General features: G+C 51.9%; 1 protein-coding gene and 1 non-coding gene across 3 annotated transcripts in view; both read right to left on the bottom strand.

Moving 5' to 3' along the window:
• The window catches only part of LOC138966045 (RB1-inducible coiled-coil protein 1-like), a 56,633-nt gene that overhangs the window by 31,188 nt on the left and 6,214 nt on the right, over positions 1 to 19,231 (bottom strand). For both annotated transcript variants that reach the window (XM_070338134.1, XM_070338133.1), the window contains exons 7-16: positions 18,570 to 18,813; positions 18,090 to 18,146; positions 17,254 to 17,433; positions 16,666 to 16,853; positions 14,789 to 14,975; positions 13,639 to 13,720; positions 11,823 to 11,881; positions 11,231 to 11,331; positions 8,296 to 8,647; positions 6,932 to 7,696 (exon numbers count right to left, since the gene is read on the bottom strand). In XM_070338134.1, the coding sequence (XP_070194235.1) occupies positions 6,932 to 7,696; positions 8,296 to 8,647; positions 11,231 to 11,331; positions 11,823 to 11,881; positions 13,639 to 13,720; positions 14,789 to 14,975; positions 16,666 to 16,853; positions 17,254 to 17,433; positions 18,090 to 18,146; positions 18,570 to 18,813 (2,215 nt within the window). The remainder of the gene's footprint in view (positions 1 to 6,931; positions 7,697 to 8,295; positions 8,648 to 11,230; positions 11,332 to 11,822; positions 11,882 to 13,638; positions 13,721 to 14,788; positions 14,976 to 16,665; positions 16,854 to 17,253; positions 17,434 to 18,089; positions 18,147 to 18,569; positions 18,814 to 19,231) is intronic.
• LOC138967848 (5S ribosomal RNA) lies at positions 5,246 to 5,364 on the bottom strand. Its single transcript, XR_011456027.1, has one exon. It is a non-coding gene; the product is annotated as a 5S ribosomal RNA (ribosomal RNA).

The raw sequence follows: 19,231 nt of genomic DNA on the forward strand, positions 1-19,231 counted from the left end.
TTGAGGACCAGAAAGACATCCCCCTTGGGAAATGAAACCCGAGGTTTAGACACCGCTGCATTGCTAATACCCGAAAGGACATTAGCGATGAGGGAGGACCTGATCAAGTGTTCAGTTCTGCGACCAGTAGCGGCCGCAATCGTGGAAGCGATGGCAGATCTGTATCCAAGAAGAGTCTTAGAAGAAAGACTCTTCTTTTGATACACTTCCACCAGGAAGTTGGCCAAGTCCTGTGTTGAGGGATAAAGCGGCTTTATCCCCTTGGACAAGGCGAAGGTGGCCCAAGCTCTCCAGCGTAAGTCGTAGAGCTGATTAGTTGATCGCCTCTTAGCGTTCAAGGAAAACTCTACTGAACTCTTGTGCAATCCTAGTGCAAGCAGTTTGGAGCGCACAAGAGCCATGCGGTCAAGCACAGACTCTCTGGACGTGGATGAGGGAGGCATGATCGAGGCTGGAGCAGACCTCCCCCGTCCAGATCCAGAGGTAGAGGGTCTACGTGGGTGAGACCGCGAAGATCTGGAAACCACGGAGCTGTTGGCCAGTAAGGCGCGACCAAAATCAGTCTTGGTCGTTCCTGCAGATATTTTGCCAGCACCCTCGGAATCAGAGATGTCGGGGGATAGGCGTAAGCATCGAGGAGCCTCCACAAGAGAGTGAATGCGTCCAAGTGGAACGCATTCATGTCTCGAAAGGGGCTGACGTACCTGGGAAGCCGAGCGCTGAATCGAGTTACGAACAGATCGATCAGAGGACGGTCCCACCTTGCCCACAGACGCTGTAGAACGTTGTGAGCGATGGTCCATTCTGTGGAGAGAACCTGATCGCCCCGACTGAGAATGTCGGCCAGGGCGTTCAGTTTCCCCGGAACGAACTGGACTGACATCCGGACCTGATTGGTCTGGCACCAGAGCAGAATCTCCTCCGCCAACAGGGAGAGGGACCGAGAATTGGTGCCCCCCTGGTGGCGAAGGTAAGCTAAGCATGTGGTGTTGTTGTCCCCGTTGAAAATCAGAGGGGCCAAGGACAGGCCGAATGGGAGGGCCCGAAACTCGAACACCGTGCCCTCCCAAACGAACCGGAGCAGATGTCGGTACCCCGGGGCCACCAGGATGTGGAAGTAAGCATCCTGGAGGTCCCAGACATGGCCCAATCGTTTGGCCGGATGGCCAACCGGACCGACGAAGGGGTTTCCATCTTGAACTTGCACCTGTGAAGGTACAAGTTCAAGGTGGAGAGGTCCAACACCGGCCTGAACCGGCCGTCCTTTTGGGGACGGTGAACAGGCGGGAGCAGAACCCCAGAGAAGGCTGAGAAAGGGGGTAGACCACCTCTTCTCGACCAACGAGTTCACCTCGTCCTGAAGAGCCTGCCATCTGGCAGGCTCTCGAGGAGGGGGGAACGTCCAAGGTAGAGCGGACAATGGAGGTTGTGACGACAGCGGTAGAGAAAACCCCGACCACACCACCCTCAAGAAAAACTGGTTGGAGACCAGTCTGCCCCACATGCCGCGGGCCCGAAAAAAGGGAACCGACGGACGAAAGAGGGGCAACTTGAGGGGGCGTCAACGTAGGGCCGGGACTCACTGAAAATTCTGCTGGCGGGCAGGCGCAGGCTTGCGACCACCCCCCCTGGTGGTGCTGCTTCCCCTTACCTGTCTGAGCACCCTTCGTCTTGCTTGGGAACGCAACAGGCGCCTAAGAGGAGGAAGAAGGAGGCAGTGAAACTGGCTTCTTCTTCTTCTTCTGAGGCTGGGAGCTGGAGGTGACTGTAGCACTTCTCTTACTCCCCGCCGCCGTCGCCGAAGCAGCGAGGCCAACCATCAGAGAATCAGTGTTCCTCTGGCGTGTGGACTCCACCACAGAACGAACAGTGTCCGGATGAAAGAGGGAAGAAGGCTGAGGAAACGTGTTCCTCAGACTCTTCCTCATATCCGGAGGCACTATAGAAGTAGGCAGAAAATGATCACGGAACAGGGCCAATAAAGTGGACCCGTGTTCCAATGGCCAATTCTGCCGCAGACGTCACGCACGATCGCACGGCATGCAAAGCCCGATCCACTCGAACCGTGTCAAGGACCCGAGTGGAATCGGACTCTGCCCGATCGGGAGGGTCCAACAGTGTGGACAGCGTGCTCATCCATGTCAAGGCCTGTGATTGGGCCTCGACTGTGGAAGAAACGGTGGCCTCAAGATTGTGGAACGAAGCAGAGCTCAGTTCCACCTTCTTGACCGAAGGCACCTCCCCAACGAACACATCACCGTCAGCCCCACCCTAAACACTCGAAGTCTGGAAAGGGAGAGTTCGAGAGTCAAAGGGAAAAGGGAGGGACGAAACAGATTGGACACGAGGGAACAGTGGAGGTGCGCCTCCCGAAGGAAAGCATGGCACTGAACCCGCGTCCTCCCGAGGAACACAGGTCGCGTTTGCACGTGAATCTGTACTCCTCAGGCGATGTGCTGCCGCTTCCACCGTGGCACTTAGACTAGGGTGGAACGCGAATTGCCGGCGGCCGGATCGTTCATAAAACGAGCCGCCGGCAGACGCGGCGTGAGCCTCCCGCGCCCGGGCCGAAGCGGACTCAAAGGACGAGAGGGCGTCTCAGGGAAGGACGTCCTGAAACTGTTCAAACGTCCTTCTAGCTGTGCGAGGACGAGCCTCCTGCCTCTCGTCCTCAGACCCCAGGTCCACGTCCTGTGTGTCAACACTAGACGACAGACGCTTAAGAGAGGCATCCGTGACGTCAAGACGCCGCGTGATGTCTGTCATGTACTGTTGGAAAGTACGAAGCATAGCTTCGGAAGTTCCATCAGAAACCGGCAAGGGTAGAGGTTCAGTGTTAACCTCAGGGCGACCCTGATCCTCCTCCCTATCGTCCTCCGACTCACTCTCCTCTTCACTTCCCGACAACTCCTCAAAAGCAGGAGTGTAGGGAGCTTGAGGGGGAAGAGCCGAAAGCGATGAAGCAGGCTGTGAAGAAACGCCCACAGAAGCAAGAGGCCGCGAAGACCCCTGCCCCAAAGACGAAACGTCTCCAGCAGCCGAAGGGGGAGAAAAACAACAACCCTGCGACTGTTGGGTCAGCCCAGCCAACGAACCCCCGCCATTTATAGACTGAACAGGAACCCATCGGGTCTGATCAGAAAAGAAATGGTCCGGTCCGGTCGGGGGTGCCGATCCGGTCCGGTAGGGTGGTCCGGTCCGGTGCCGTACCATCCGGAGGTCCCGTTCAGCACCGAACCATCGTACCCACAGAAGTGTTCGGGTGGTTAGGTCCGGACGTGGACATACCGTACCATCCGGACCCGTAGGTCCGGTGGTCCGGTATGGTCCGGTTCGGTGCCAGACCATCCAGACCAACAGAGGTGGTCGGGTGGTCCCGCACCGGACCATCCGGACCCGTAGGTCCGGACCCGTAGGTCCGGTACCATCCGGAGGTCCTGTTCGGCACCGAACCATCCGTACGCACAGAAGTGTTCGGGTGGTTCGGTCCGGGCGTGGACGTACCGTACCATCCGGACCCGTAGGTCCGGTTCGGTGCCAGACCATCCGGACCAACAGAGGTGGTCGGGTGGTCCGGACCGGTCCGGTAGGGTGGTCCGGTCCGGTGTTCCGGTCCGGTCCCGTACCATCCGGAGGTCCCGTTCGGTACCGAACCATCCGTACCCACAGAAGTGTTCGGGTGGCTCGGTCCGGACGTGGACACACCGTACCATCCGGACCCGTAAGTCCGGTATGGTCCAGTTCGGTGCCAGACCATCCGGACCAACAGAGGTGGTCGGGTGGTCCGGTCCAGACCGGACCACCGGTCCAGCACCGGACCATCCGGACCCGTAGGTCCGGTCCGGTCCCGCACCATCCGGAGGTCCCGTTCGGCACCGAACCACCCGTACCCACAGAAGTGTTCGGATGGCTCGGTCCGGACGTGGACATACCGTACCATCCGGACCCGTAGGTCCGGTTCGGTGCCAGACCATCCGGACCAACAGAGGTGGTCGGGTGGTCCGGACCGATCCGGTAGGGTGGTCCGGTGTTCCGGTCCTGTGGTCCGGTCCCATACCATCCGGAGGTCCCGTACGGCACCGAACCATCCGTACCCACTGAAGTGTTCGGTCCGGACGTGGACCTACCGTACCATCCGGACCCGTAGGTCCGGTGGTCCGGTATGGTCCGGTTCGGTGACAGACCATCCGGACCAACAGAGGTGGTCGGGTGGTCCGGTACCGGACCATCCGAACCCGTAGATTCGGTCCGGTCCCGTACCATCCGGAGGTCCCGTTCGGTACCGAACCATCCGTACCCACAGAAGTGTTCGGGTGGCTCGGTCCGGACGTGGACATACCGTACCATCCGGACCCGTAGGTCCGGCATGGTCCGGTTCGGTGCCAGACCACCCGGACCAACAGAGGTGGTCGAGTGGTCCGGTCCCGACCGGACCACTGGTCCGGTACCGTACCCTCCGGACCCGTAGGTCCGGTGTGTTCCGGTTCGGTGCCAGACCACCCAGACCAACAGAGGTGGTCGGGTGGTCCGGTCCCGACCGAACCACTGGTCCCGTACCGTACCATCCGGACCCGTAGGTCCGGGGGGTCCGGCAAGGGCCAGAGGTACTGTCCCGCACCGGACCCTAAGGTCCGGTACGGTCCCGTACCATGGGTCCCGTCCGGACCAAACCCGGAGGTCAAGTCCAGTCGGGACCCGTGGGTCCGGTTCGATCCCGACCCGTAAGCCTGGAACGTTCCGGACCCTTGGTCCGGACCATCCGTCACCCGAACACCAGACGCTAAGGAATGGCGTGGGGTCAAGACGGTCCGGTCGGAGGTGTCGGTCTGAGCAACAGAAACAATGTTCCCGTCGCCCTGACCATTCGACAGAAGTACCACGTTCTGTCGAACACCTCCACGTCCAGTAACTAGTCGGCCGGAGCGTTTCAAGAGGGACAGCCACCAGTCACACGGACGTCAGAGGGAACCGTAGTAGCAGTGGTCGTAGGCACGAAGCCTGAAACCCCTGCCCCCACAGGACCGCCCTGAACGGGGTCAATTCGCATCCCAACCCCAGCGGGGAGGGAATTCAGAGACCCCGTCATCTCCTCCGATCTCCCCCCCCAGGAGGCCGAAACTACTGTCAAAACAGCAGCAGACGACCCAGCGAGGGAGTTCAGAGGAGGACCCGTGTCCCTCCTGGCTTCCACAGCGGTGGAAACCGAGGAGGGCACAGGAGAGGCACCGGAAAAGGAAGATTTTAATGCCAACTGCACCCGGTGTTCCCAGGCGGTCACCCATCCAAGTACTAACCGGGCCCGACGTTGCTTAACTTCGGTGGTCGGACGAGAACCGGTGTTTTCAACGTGGTATGGCCGTTGGCTGTCAAAACCTGAGTCTCTCCAGTAGCCCCTAGATCGGATTCACCAACCCCCAAAGAGGGTTGGGAATCGACCTGCCCCCGGATTCGAGCCAGGGGGGAGAAGGAAACCTTGCCCCCAGGCTTGAAACCGGGAGGAGCTGAAGCCTGAGACTGAGGGCCGGACAACGGCGTCGAAGGGGGGGAAGCCTGTTCCACTGAAGGAGAAGGAGAAAGAAGCTTTTTCTTTCCCCTCGACCTTCCCCGAACCTTCGACGGCGCAGCCCCGCCCGAAGTCCCAGGCTCAAGCCCAGCCTGTTTGAGCAAGCTCGCATTGAGCTTGCTCAAACAGGCTTTCTCCGCCCTCCCTCGCCGCAAACGCAAAGCGTTTGGGGAGGGAGAGTCGGAGCGCCGAAAGATCCCCTTCTCCGTGCGTAAAACATGACGCTGGGCGCCCGGAGAAGGGTTGCCCCCGGCAGACTCTGGTTCCGTAGAACCAGAGCCCAAAACAGGACGAGACATCCTACCTCGCCCTGTACGTACCCTTAAAGACCGAGAATTAACAAAATTCAAAGAAAATTTAGGTCAATACTCAAGTGAATGCGGCGAAACGAGAAGCAGACGACCGGTCACCACGAAGTAGGACGGGAGGCACGCCGAGTCCGCCACACAAAAACGGAGGCACAAGTTGAAGGAAACACAACGTAGCCTCAAGCCAGAAGTGGAATAACACACAATAATCCAACAGGTGATAGTCCACACAGAAAAGGAGCCTCTTAGTCCAAAATAATCCGGGAGCGTAGCAGAAACACAGCCGGTCTGACACGCGCGAAAAAAGAAAGAGGACGCGCCACCTACATCCTGTAAGGGGGAAGCACTCGGACAGTGCTTGGGATCCACGGTGGCGCATGGTTATGGGAGATAATTGTACCCACTCAGCGTTTTGTCCAATTTTTTCGGCCTATAATAGATAATGTGCAAGAATAGTACTGTCGAGGTAAGTGTTATATTGACAGAGAACCCTAACCTGCAAGCTGCTAATCTTTCATGTTCAGGAAAATAGAGAACCCTAACCTGCAAGCTGCTAATCTTTCATGTTCAGCAAAATAGAGAACCCTAACCTGCAAGCTGCTAATCTTTCATTTTCAGCAAAATAGAGAACCCTAACCTGCAAGCTGCTAATCTTTCATTTTCAGGAAAATAGAGAACCCTAACCTGCAAGCTGCTAATCTTTCATTTTCAGGAAAATAGAGAACCCTAACCTGCAAGCTGCTAATCTTTCATTTTCAGCAAAATAGAGAACCCTAACCTGCAAGCTGCTAATCTTTCATTTTCAGCAAAATAGAGAACCCTAACCTGCAAGCTGCTAATCTTTCATTTTCAGGAAAATAGAGAACCCTAACCTGCAAGCTGCTAATCTTTCATTTTCAGGAAAATAGAGAACCCTAACCTGCAAGCTGCTAATCTTTCATTTTCAGCAAAATAGAGAACCCTAACCTGCAAGCTGCTAATCTTTCATTTTCAGGAAAATAGAGAACCCTAACCTGTAAGCTGCTTATCTTTCCTTTTCAGCAAAATAGAGAACCCTCACCTGTTGCAATTCATCCACCTGTTTGCTCTTGGCTTGTAGCTGTGCCTCCAGGCCTGCCACCGTCCGTCTGCTGCCCTCCCGCTCCCTGTCCACCACCTCCTCCTTCTCCCTCTCCACGCTGGCCACCAGGGACGCACACACCCCCACCACCGCTTCCTGGGCCCCCGAGACCACACGCACTCTCTCTCCGTCGCTGTGCCGCACACACTCTTTAATCCCCGCCAAGTTCTGCCGCAGAGCCACGACATCCCTGTTCAGCATGGACTGCAGGCTGGTAAGCTTCTCCTCTTGGCTGGCCAGCTTGGCTTGCAAGGCACTTACTTCTCCCTCAAGTTCTCCCACACGTTTTGTCTTTTCTGCCAACGCTGCGTTCATCTCGCCCCGATCTTTCCCCGAGTCTCTGGGTTTCGGGGGCGAGTCGGTGATGGACGAAGGCATGGAGTCTTCGATGTAAAAGTCGGCTGTGGTGAACTCCTGCGAGGTCTCAGCGTCTGGGGATGTGTCTGACAAACCTTTGCCAGTTTGTCGTTTGGTTCGGGGTTTGCGCTCCGAAAGACTCTCGTGGCTGATGGCGTCACTGTCCGAGGATTTTGTGGGTTCAAGGTCACCAGAGGAGAACAGGACCCCATCACCCCCTCCTTCTGGGTGTTGTGGTTGTGGTTGCTGCTGCGGTCCCAACTCTTCCAGAGCGGACGTGAGGTCTTGTGCTTTGGGTGAGGCCGACATGGCAGTGGCGGAGATAGTACTCATGGCTGCGGAGTTGACCTGTCACAGATTTACAGGTTAGAAAGCAACCAGAACTGTCCCTTGAAAAATTTTATCCTCAACCTCCACTCCCTCTCTCCCCCCCCCCCTCCCCCCCCCCCCTCCCCCCCACCCCCACCCCCTTCATGCTGACGTGACCTTGACCTCAAGCGAAACTCACGTGACCTCACGCAAAACACGTCGGCTAACACTCAGGGCAAGCAATCAAGCATTGCCGCAACAAATTGTTCACTGCAATGTGTATATTTTTGACAGTAATCGGGTCAAATCGAGGAGGCACTGCACAACATACACATCGTAGTCAGTTATTCATTGCGATAGTTGTTTTAAGTGCATGATGGACCATGTGTTTCCTGTTTGTATTAGGTTTTGTTAGCAGGGCACAAATCTTCCACAACGCTTGCAAATCCTGACAGAGTTAAATCCTGACAGAGTTAAATCCTGACAGAGTTAAATCCTGACAGAGTTAAATCCTGACAGAGTTGACAAGAGTTATTTCCAAAAACCGTCTATTACCACCTCACTACATAGCAGCTATGCGCATGTAGTCGCTATATTCTCAACTCTACACACACACACAAACAAACAGCACCACCCACCTCAGCAGTCAGTGTCTCTGACAGACACTGGGGAACAGGAAACTTATCCTGCAGCGACAGGAACAGCTGGTCGTCTGTCAGCATCTCCGAATCCTGCCGCTCCCCCTCCCCCTCCTGGTAGCTCAGCGACAATCGGCTGCGTTCTCCGGGACCCAGCACATGCGCTTGACCCGTGTCCACCGACTCGGACACAGACTGTGTGACGGAGGTGATGGACTGGGTGATGAAGGAGGCGGTGCTGGACGCCAGTGACTGGGTGACCTCTATCATCAGAGGGTCAGACCCTCCGTCGGCTGCTAGAGGTTGTTGGAGCGATGACGCCAGCGCTGGGGATCCCGTCCCAGTGGGGACTCTGTTGTTATGAGACAAAAGGAAAGACTACTTGAAAAAATTGCCACTTTCACAGACCTTATTTTTTTAATCTAAATCACGTACGATCAATCAGCTAAGGAATCTTTGGAAAGCATAAGGGCTTACTATTCAGCTCAGAAAGCATGACATGGTAAAATATGTTCTTTTTCCTCTTTATTTTGAAGAAAGGACAACATCCAGAAAAAACATGCACCCGTAGACTTCAGGACGCACCATATTAAAAACTGACCAGAATGACTTATATCAGAAGGATTATGTTACAGTGGAACATCCCTTTTGCCACCTTCAAACATGTGAGAAATCCAGGCCTTAAAAAGGAGGATTCTTATAATGGACGTACACTTGCACAGCTTATGAAGAGAAAACACGAAAAGCAAGGACCTAGAAAGGAGTATTCTTACATTGGGGGGAGGGGGGTTCTTACATTGGGGGGAGGGGTTCTCACATTGGGGGGGAAGGGGGGTTCTTACATTGGGTGGGAGGGGGGTTCTCACATTGGGGGGAGGGGGGTTCTCACATTGGGGGGAGGGGGGTTCTCACATTGGGGGGGAGGGGGGTTCTCACATTGGGGGGGAGGGGGGTTCTTACATTGGGGGGAGGGGGGTTCTTACATTGGGGGGAGGGGGGTTCTCACATTGGGGGGAGGGGGGTTCTGGGGGTTCTTACATTGGGGGGAGGGGGGTTCTGGGGATTCTTACATTGGGGGGAGGGGGGTTCTTACATTGGGGGGAGGGGGGTTCTTACATTGGGGGGAGGGGGGTTCTTACATTGGGGGGAGGGGGGTTCTTACATTGGGGGGAGGGGTTCTCACATTGGGGGGAGGGGGGTTCTTACATTGGGGGGAGGGGGGTTCTCACATTGGGGGGAGGGGGGTTCTTACATTGGGGGGAGGGGGGTTCTTACATTGGGGGGAGGGGGGTTCTTACATTGGGGGGAGGGGGGTTCTCACATTGGGGGGAGGGGGGTTCTTACATTGGGGGGAGGGGGGTTCTTACATTGGGGGGAGGGGTTCTCACATTGGGGGGGAGGGGGGTTCTCACATTGGGGGGGAGGGGGGTTCTTACATTGGGGGGAGGGGGGTTCTTACATTGGGGGGAGGGGTTCTCACATTGGGGGGAGGGGGGTTCTTACATTGGGGGGAGGGGTTCTCACATTGGGGGGGAGGGGGGTTCTTACATTGGGGGGAGGGGGGTTCTGGGGATTCTTACATTGGGGGGAGGGGGGTTCTTACATTGGGGGGAGGGGGGTTCTTACATTGGGGGGAGGGGGGTTCTCACATTGGGGGGAGGGGGGTTCTTACATTGGGTGGGAGGGGGGTTCTTACATTGGGGGGAGGGGGGTTCTCACATTGGGGGGAGGGGGGTTCTTACATTGGGGGGAGGGGGGTTCTCACATTGGGGGGAGGGGGGTTCTTACATTGGGGGGAGGGGGGTTCTCACATTGGGGGGAGGGGGGTTCTTACATTGGGGGGAGGGGGGTTCTCACATTGGGGGGAGGGGGGTTCTTACATTGGGGGGAGGGGGGTTCTCACATTGGGTGGGAGGGGGGTTCTTACATTGGGTGGGAGGGGGGTTCTTACATTGGGGGGAGGGGGGTTCTCACATTGGGTGGGAGGGGGGTTCTTACATTGGGTGGGAGGGGGGTTCTTACATTGGGGGGAGGGGGGTTCTCACATTGGGTGGGAGGGGGGTTCTTACATTGGGTGGGAGGGGGGTTCTTACATTGGGGGGAGGGGGGTTCTCACATTGGGGGGAGGGGGGTTCTTACATTGGGGGAGGGGGGTTCTCACATTGGGGGGAGGGGGGTTCTTACATTGGGGGGAGGGGGGTTCTCACATTGGGGGGAGGGGGGTTCTTACATTGGGGGGAGGGGGGTTCTTACATTGGGGGGAGGGGGGTTCTTACATTGGGGGGAGGGGGGTTCTTACATTGGGGGGAGGGGGGTTCTTACATTGGGGGGAGGGGGATTCTTACATTGGGGGGGAGGGGGGTTCTTACATTGGGGGAGGGGGGTTCTTACATTGGGGGGAGGGGGGTTCTTACATTGGGGTTCTGGGGGTTCTTACATTGGGGGGAGGGGGGTTCTGGGGGTTCTTACATTGGGGGAGGGGGGTTCTTACATTGGGGGGAGGGGGGTTCTTACATTGGGGGGAGGGGGGTTCTTACATTGGGGGGAGGGGGGTTCTTACATTGGGGGGAGGGGGATTCTTACATTGGGGGGAGGGGGGTTCTTACATTGGGTGGGAGGGGGGTTCTTACATTGGGTGGGAGGGGGGTTCTTACATTGGGTGGGAGGGGGGTTCTCACATTGGGGGGAGGGGGGTTCTTACATTGGGGGGAGGGGGGTTCTTACATTGGGGGGGAGGGGGTTCTTACATTGGGGGGAGGGGGGTTCTTACATTGGGGGGAGGGGGGTTCTTACATTGGGGGGAGGGGGGTTCTTACATTGGGGGGAGGGGGGTTCTTACATTGGGGGGAGGGGGGTTCTTACATTGGGGGGAGGGGGGTTCTTACATTGGGGGGAGGGGTCGTTAAAGGAGGGTTCCACTGTATCAAATACCTACCGCAGCTGCTGTCTAAGTTCAGGTACATTCTCTGCCAAGGTGTGGACGTCAGACGGTGTGATTTCTGGTAGCTGGCTGTCTACATCCTTTGGGGCTTCCGCCTGTCGCAAAACAAGACTTTGGTTACAGTGACAATAAACCATCCAGTTTGCAAGATTGCTATCCGAACATTCTATTTTTCACATATGACAGAGAAACAGAATGATAGATAAAACTGCTTTGTACAGATTTTTTAGATTTTTTATTTGTATATGTGACAGAGAAACAGAATGATAAATAAAACTGCTTTGTAAAGATTTTTTATTTTATATGTATATGTGCCCGCAACAGAGAAATGGCCTGAAATGTCAGAAAGTTTCTGCTTCAAATTACACAGCAATTTCTTCTCACCTAACAAGTAACATCATCAATTTTGTGAAATGCTGTCAAAGCAAAACAATCAGCAATTCTATTCTTGTAAGAAACATTCAACTTTAAAGGGCAAACTGTAAGAAATAAAAGATGCCTCAGAATTCCTGAGTGCATTAAAGAGACCATGGAAGGCCAGAGTGGAATCTTTAAAGTACAGAGATATATAATATGTTGAACTTACTGCAAACTTTGGGACGTTATCCCTGAATCCAACAAAAAGCTTCTGTAGAAAATGAGATCCTGAATAAAAAAAAACATAAATGCAACAGCTTTAATGGCGAACTTGCACAATTGTGTAGAGAATTTATTATAATACTGTAATACTGTGCTGTAATAATCAAAATATGAGAACATTAACATTTATCATTCTATTCATGGCAAACTATCCAGCTGAAAAAGGCTACCCTACAGGACACCATGCATGGATTACATGCATGTCTGAACACACACAGACATTCAGGCAGTATTACACGAAACACACTTTTAGTCCTCAACAAATAGTGGAACATACAAGGTTGTCGTCACCAAGACTGAGACTGGTCTCAAAAACCGGGAAATCTTTAGATGATACAGTTGTTTTTTATTTCAAACCCTCGAAGTATTCTCCCTTAGCGGCTACACACAGTTTAAGTCGTTGGACCCAGTCAAGAAATGACCGTTTGAAGTCGTTTTTTGGCACCTGGTTCAGACACTGGAAAACAGCCGATCCGAGGGCTGATCGACTGTCAAATCGACGCCCAGCCAATTGTCTTTTCAGATGAGGAAACAAAAAAAAGTCACAGGGTGCAAGATCAGGAGAGTAGGGAGGATGTGGCAAAGTTTCAAAGTTTTCTTCCTCCAGGTACTCTTTCACCACCTTGGATTTGTGAGCAGGTGCGTTATCATGAAGTAATTTGATCCCTTTCAATCCTGTAGTTGGTCTGGCTCTCTTGTAGTAACGAACGATGCCAGCAAGAACTTTTTCCTTGTAGTACACCCCAGTGATGCTTCTGCCTTTTTCGCGTGGTTTTTGAAAAATGACGCCCTTTGTGTTATAAAATATTGTGTATAAAACCTTCTTGCCGGAGCGACTTTTTCGCACGATCCGAGAGGCATTGGCACCTTTTTTTATCCATGCTTTGTTTTGAGCTTTTCTTTTTGGCTCAAAGAAGTACACCCAAGTTTCGTCTCCAGTCACGATCTCATCCAAGCGTTTTTGATCACATCCGTCGTATATCTTGAGTAGCCGTTGGGCAAAAGTAACCCTACACCTCTTGTTCTCTTCAGTGAGGAAATGTGGTACCCATCGCGCGCACACCTTTGTGTATCCAAGTTTGTGTTTTAAAACTCTCAAGACAGACGACGACGAAATGTCCAGTGTTTCGGCGATAAAATGACTGCTTACTCGGGGATCTTCATCAACTAACCGTTGCACATGGGACACCATTTTATTGTCGGTTACAGGTGGTTTCTTCACTTTTCCCCTTGCATCTTCCACAGACGTTTTCCCTGTTGAGAAATGCTTTGCCCACCGAAAAACTGTCGCGCGAGATGGTGCTGTGCCTCGGCTTACAGTTCTCAGCTCTTCAAGTATGTCACCGGCCGTTTTACCAAGTGCCGTTCTTATTTTGATGTAGGATCGAAAATCCTTCTCTGAAAATGTGCTTTTTGCCGCCATTTTTTAGGCCAGTGTCTCTCGCTTACATGACTAAATACACTGTATCTTTACGAAAACACAACGGATCACAAAGAAATTATGCACAATAATACGTTGTGTACCAATCTTGATAATGACGTCATTTGTTATAAATGTCGTCATTTGATTCTGTGCAAAAAAGACCAGTCTCAGTCTTGCTGACGACAACCTTGTACATGTATTCTACACGAATACACACACAGGCACACACACACACAGGCACACACACAAAGTCATACACCAAGTCACACACACACAGTCATACACCAAGACACACACACACACTACAGTCCCAACACAACACACGGGTTACTATACTGACCAAATTGTCTGGTGAAAGACTTGCGGCGATGCATTTCTTTTTTATGCTCCTTCCTCGACTCCTCAGCCACTCCTTTGGCCCACTGCACAAAGTAGAGTGAAGTAAACATCACACTGAGTGAAGTAAACATCACACTGAGTGAAAAAAACATCAAAATGAGTGAACCAGGGCCTAGCATTGGAAAAAGTGAGTTCAGCTTACAAAGGCGGGGGTCTGGGGGGCCAAAGATTTTTTGGAGATTTGTTACCCCCCCCCCCAAGAAGATTGAGCAACTAAATTATGCCATAGTCCATAATCCGTATCGGCACATTACTTCTTCTGACTTGCCTTCCGCCTTCGGAACGAAATCCAGCCATTCCCACTTCCAGGAATACCTGTATTCTTTGTCACTGAATGGCTGACCACGTTCAACAATGTCGCTTCGAGACATTATTTCAAGTCTAGAGCCACAAAACACCGGCACAAAGCATGCTCGTGCGATGCCAGAGGAAGTGCGTGCTCAAGCAAACTGTCAAACCGATTGAGAATTGAACCGAACGGCGCACAAAACGAAAGCTGGGACTGTTTCGGTTTACCGTTTGGGAATAACAGGTTTTTGCATTTCGGCGTACACCAAATCGAGTTCCGCGTACTGGAGATGTTATTTCGGCATAAAGTACGCCAAACGGCTTACAATGCTAGGCCCTGGTGAAGTAAACATCACATTGAGTGAAGTAAACATCACACTGAGTGAAGTAAACATCACACTGATGCTAAATATCAAACAGAAGCGACCATTTCATTTTGTCATTGTCTGGGTGTCCTGCAGCAAATACAAAAAGATGTACAAGTTGAACTTTTCTCACATCTGTTATGGTCGGCCTAGAGCTTACTGCGATCCGTACATGTGAATTACTTGTATCTCCTAGCCCTGTAACCAGTGAATTACTTGTATCTCCTAGCCCTGTAACCAGTGAATTACTTGTATCTCCTAGCCCTGTAACCAGTGAATTACTTGTATCTCCTAGCCCTGTAACCAGTGAATTACTTGTATCTCCTAGCCCTGTAACCAGTGAATTACTTGTATCTCCTAGCCCTGTAACCAGTGAATTACTTGTATCTCCTAGCCCTGTAACCAATGTGCTACTCTGGCTCTCAGGACTGCACTGACCTTTAAATAATGCTGCGAGAAGAGTTGTCTGCGCACCACCTCCACCACCATGGCAGCGTACACCTTAGGCGACTGCTCCACTTGCTGCAAGAACTCGGTGCGCCGCTTGATGCGGTTCAGCCAGTCGTAGTACAGCATCAGTTTGTTGTCCATGTCGTTCACCAGGTGATGAGTCTCCATCACCCACCTGAAAGACAAGCACTGATAAGGTAAACAAAGGTAATTTCTTTTAGTCGTGTGAGGGTTCTTTCATGAAGATTTGGTGGTGCCCTCTCTCTTGGGAAAGTTAGCTGCCAAAGGATATGGTGCTACTGGTTTGAGTCCTAACACATTGTCAAGAGGGAAGTCTACACAGAATGTTGATTCTGGGAAACAAAACCCTCATGAAACACAAGGAATGAAACTACACCAATTGTGAGGAACTGGTTTTTATTCCAGATAAGCTACTGACTGGCTACGTCCCAGGTGAAACGGCTGTTCTTCATGGAGTCCGTTGTAAGGCAGGCTACTGACTGGCTACGTCCCCGGTGAAACGGCTGTTCTTCATGGAGTCAGTTGTACGGCAGGCTACTGACTGGCTACGTCCCCGGTGAACCGGCTGTTCTTCATGGAGTCAGTTGTAAGGCAGGCTACTGACTGGCTACATCCCCGGTGAAACGGCTGTTCTTCATGGAGTCAGTTGTACGGCAGGCTACTGACTGGCTACGTCCCCGGTGAACCGGCTGTTCTTCATGGAGTCAGTTGTAAGGCAGGCTACTGACTGGCTACGTCCCCGGTGAAACGGCTGTTCTTCATGGAGTCAGTTGTACGGCAGGCTACTGACTGGCTACGTCCCCGGTGAAACGGCTGTTCTTCATGGAGTCAGTTGTACGGCAGGCTACTGACTGGCTACGTCCCCGGTGAAACGGCTGTTCTACATGGAGTCAGTTGTACGGCAGGCTACTGACTGGCTACGTCCCCGGTGAAACGGCTGTTCTTCATGGAGTCAGTTGTACGGCAGGCTACTGACTGGCTACGTCCCCGGTGAAACGGCTGTTCTTCATGGAGTCAGTTGTACGGCAGGCTACTGACTGGCTCCGTCCCCGGTGAAACAGCTGTTCTTCATTGAGTCAGTTGTAAGGCAGGCTACTGACTGGCTACATCCCCGGTGAAACGGCTGTTCTTCATGGAGTCAGTTGTAAGGCAGGCTACTGACTGGCTACGTCCCCGATGAAACGGCTGTTCTTCATTGAGTCAGTTGTAAGGCAGGCTACTGACTGGCTACATCCTCGGTGAAACGGCTGTTCTTCATGGAGTCAGTTGTAAGGCAGGCTACTGACTGGCTACGTCCCCGGTGAAACGGCTGTTCTTCATGGAGTCAGTTGTAAGGCAGGCTACTGACTGGCTACGTCCCCGGTGAAACGGCTGTTATTCATGGAGTCAGTTGTACGGCAGGCTACTGACTGGCTACGTCCCCGGTGAAACGGCTGTTCTTCATGGAGTCGGTTGTACGGCAAGCTAACACAAACTGACATCAGGTAAGACCAGTCCCACTTGAGAGTCTCAACAGCTTAAACTGGGTTTCTCTTCTCAAAGAAGCAGCCACTGCTGTCCTTCTGTCCATTAAGCTGGAACAAGAAGTTACAAGCTGTTTTCCCCCCCTCTTATTTTGTTGTTGTATGTGCATTTGGAAGCAGGCCATGTTCACTTTTTGCTTTCCAAAGCGTTAGCTTGCAGGCCTTGACCTGACATCAAACAGACACCAAAACTTAAACCTGCACAAAATGAATGCACACTAAAAATGAAAGTTAAAATCCAAGATAAAAAGCCAGACCACTATACAGACATGGCATGGAAACAACCTAATAAATAATAAAGGCCAAGGCCATGCTACATACGTGAGCCTCTGCTTCAAGTTGTCCGAGAGCTCCTTCTTGGCGTCGGCACATTTCTTCTTCAGCTCCAGCAGCTTCTTGTGGTTACCCAGCATCTCCTTCATCTGCGAGCGGTGCGAGGTGCACAGGTCTGGGAGGATGCTCGTATCCTTCACATCCTTCTGCAGCCGACCCCAGTTCAGCTCGAAGCCCTAGAGACAGAATTTGAGCAGTGTCTTGAGTGTTGAAGACAGAATTTGAGCAGTGTCTATTTCTCTCTGAGACACACACACGCACTCACACACACACACACGCACACTCACACACACTCACACACACACACACACACACACACCACACACACACACACACACACACCACACACACACACACACACACACACACACACACCACACCACACACACACACACACACACACACACACACACACACACACACACACACACACACACACACACACACACTCCCAAAGGGGGTCCTGATTTGACCTATATGGTCCGCTGGACCCAAAAAGCAACAACTAACTAACTAACACTCCCAAAGCCTCCTACCCTGCCCCCATTCCACCCTGTCCCTTGTTACATGTAGTACCTTTGTCATATTGTCCTGCCCGTCCATGGTGGTCTTTGCAGACTGCACCAGCTTGTCCAGGCCGTACAGACGTTCCTCCAGCCCTCTGATGCTCTTCATCTCCGAGGGCCACGGGCCTGAGGCGTACTTGATGACGTCCTGTACCTCCTTAGACACCCTCTCCTCCAGCTCCCCTCCCATCTGAACACAGGTAAACACAGAGATTTGTATAGTTGGTGAAACAAAGCAAGGTAAACGCTCACACTACAGTCCTAGCTTTAAGTAAAATAAATTAAATAAAATTAAAAAAACAGAAGCGTCCTACAAGCATTGGGGGCTTTTCATATTTCATGAAATAAATAGAATAAAATCACATACACTCTCTCTCCTCTCTTACTGATATTACTGATATAATTTTTGTGTTTTAGTTGTATTAAGTACAGATAGTAAGTCTCGGTTATGCTTAAAACCTCTATCCTTATGTATTAAAGGTTAGTCAGTCAGTCAGTCAGTCAGTCTATCTCTCTCTGTCTCAATTCTTTTAAACTTGACACTTTTCAAAAAGTACACAATTGTTCACTGAAACACAGAATGACATGCACTTCTATTGGGTAACAGGATACCACGCAAATTCACTGTAATGGATAGCCCTCAGACATGCATGCACCTGACGGTGTCATAGCTACCTGACGGTGTCATAGCTACCTGATGGTGTCATAGCTACCTGACGGTGTCATAGCTACCTGACGGTGTCATAGCTACCTGACGGTGTCATAGCTACCTGACGGTGTCATAGCTACCTGACGGTGTCATAGCTACCTGACGGTGTCATAGCTACCTGACGGTGTCATAGCTACCTGATTAGTCCCAGTGTTGAGATCTCGAATGACGTCTTCCAGGCGGAACTTGGGGTCCTGTAACAACACCAAAAACAAAATAAATACGGTGACACCCCCTTTAAAGACTCCCTCCCTTTTAAGATCCCATTTTCTCAGATTTGTTGTTCATAATCTCTCTAAACAGAAAAGGTCTTGTGATCCATGTCAGAGTTCCGTGGGTTATACACGTAGAAACACGAAAATACCCAGCATGCTTCCCCCGAAATCCGCGTATGCTGCCCGAATGGCGGGGTAAAAACGGTCATACACATACAAATTGACATGAGTGAACGTGGGAGTTTCAGCCCATGAACGAAGAAGGAGAAGAAGAAGAATCACCTGTTCTTGTGTCTGACATCATCGTCACTGTGCTGTTAATTATGAAAGCAGAATCATGTTACGTCCCTCAATTAACACTTGTTCTCTAACATCCTCTGTTACCGCCCTCACAGAACACACCTGTGAATTCATCCATATGTACAGTGTAAGTTTGCCAGCACACAGCGACGGCAGCAGTTCCAGAGGTCCCTTGAGGCTGACGGAGGTCTTTGACGCCAGGCTCTCCAGACACGGCAGCACCGGAATCTTCTCCAGCAGAATCAGCACGTCTGGCATCCGCCGCAGCAGCGACAAGATGTCTTCCCTCGTCTTCAAGAATTCTCTGAACTGCCGCTGGAAGGTGTTTGCACGCTTCTCAAACCCACTGTTGTAGATAAGTAAATGTGTCAATGAATCAAACGTTTCCCATCCCACAACCCCTCATCGCTGGTTGGTTTAAGTACAAAAAACAAACAACGTAAAGTCAAACCCACTGCCAGGAAAAGGAAAAATTAACAATGCAACTGCAAGAATGACACTGATGTTTGATATATTCTGATCAACATTTTCAAATACAGGAATCTTCAAGGTCCATAGTAAGAGGTTTTACTGTGTTTGTTATTTAATTAATTGGTGCCAATGCAACTCAGCTCAGTTTTGTTTTTTAAAGCACTGAATTTTTGGAGATGCAATTAATACAACTTTAATATCTGAGTGCGCTTTACAAACACAACATTTCTTTGGGCTTGTCAAACACACAAAAAGGGGTAAATATGATCACATCGCATAAATAAAGATTTTAA

The sequence above is a fragment of the Littorina saxatilis genome, linkage group LG5, assembly GCF_037325665.1.
Source record: "Littorina saxatilis isolate snail1 linkage group LG5, US_GU_Lsax_2.0, whole genome shotgun sequence".
Taxonomy (NCBI): Eukaryota; Metazoa; Mollusca; class Gastropoda; order Littorinimorpha; family Littorinidae; genus Littorina; species Littorina saxatilis.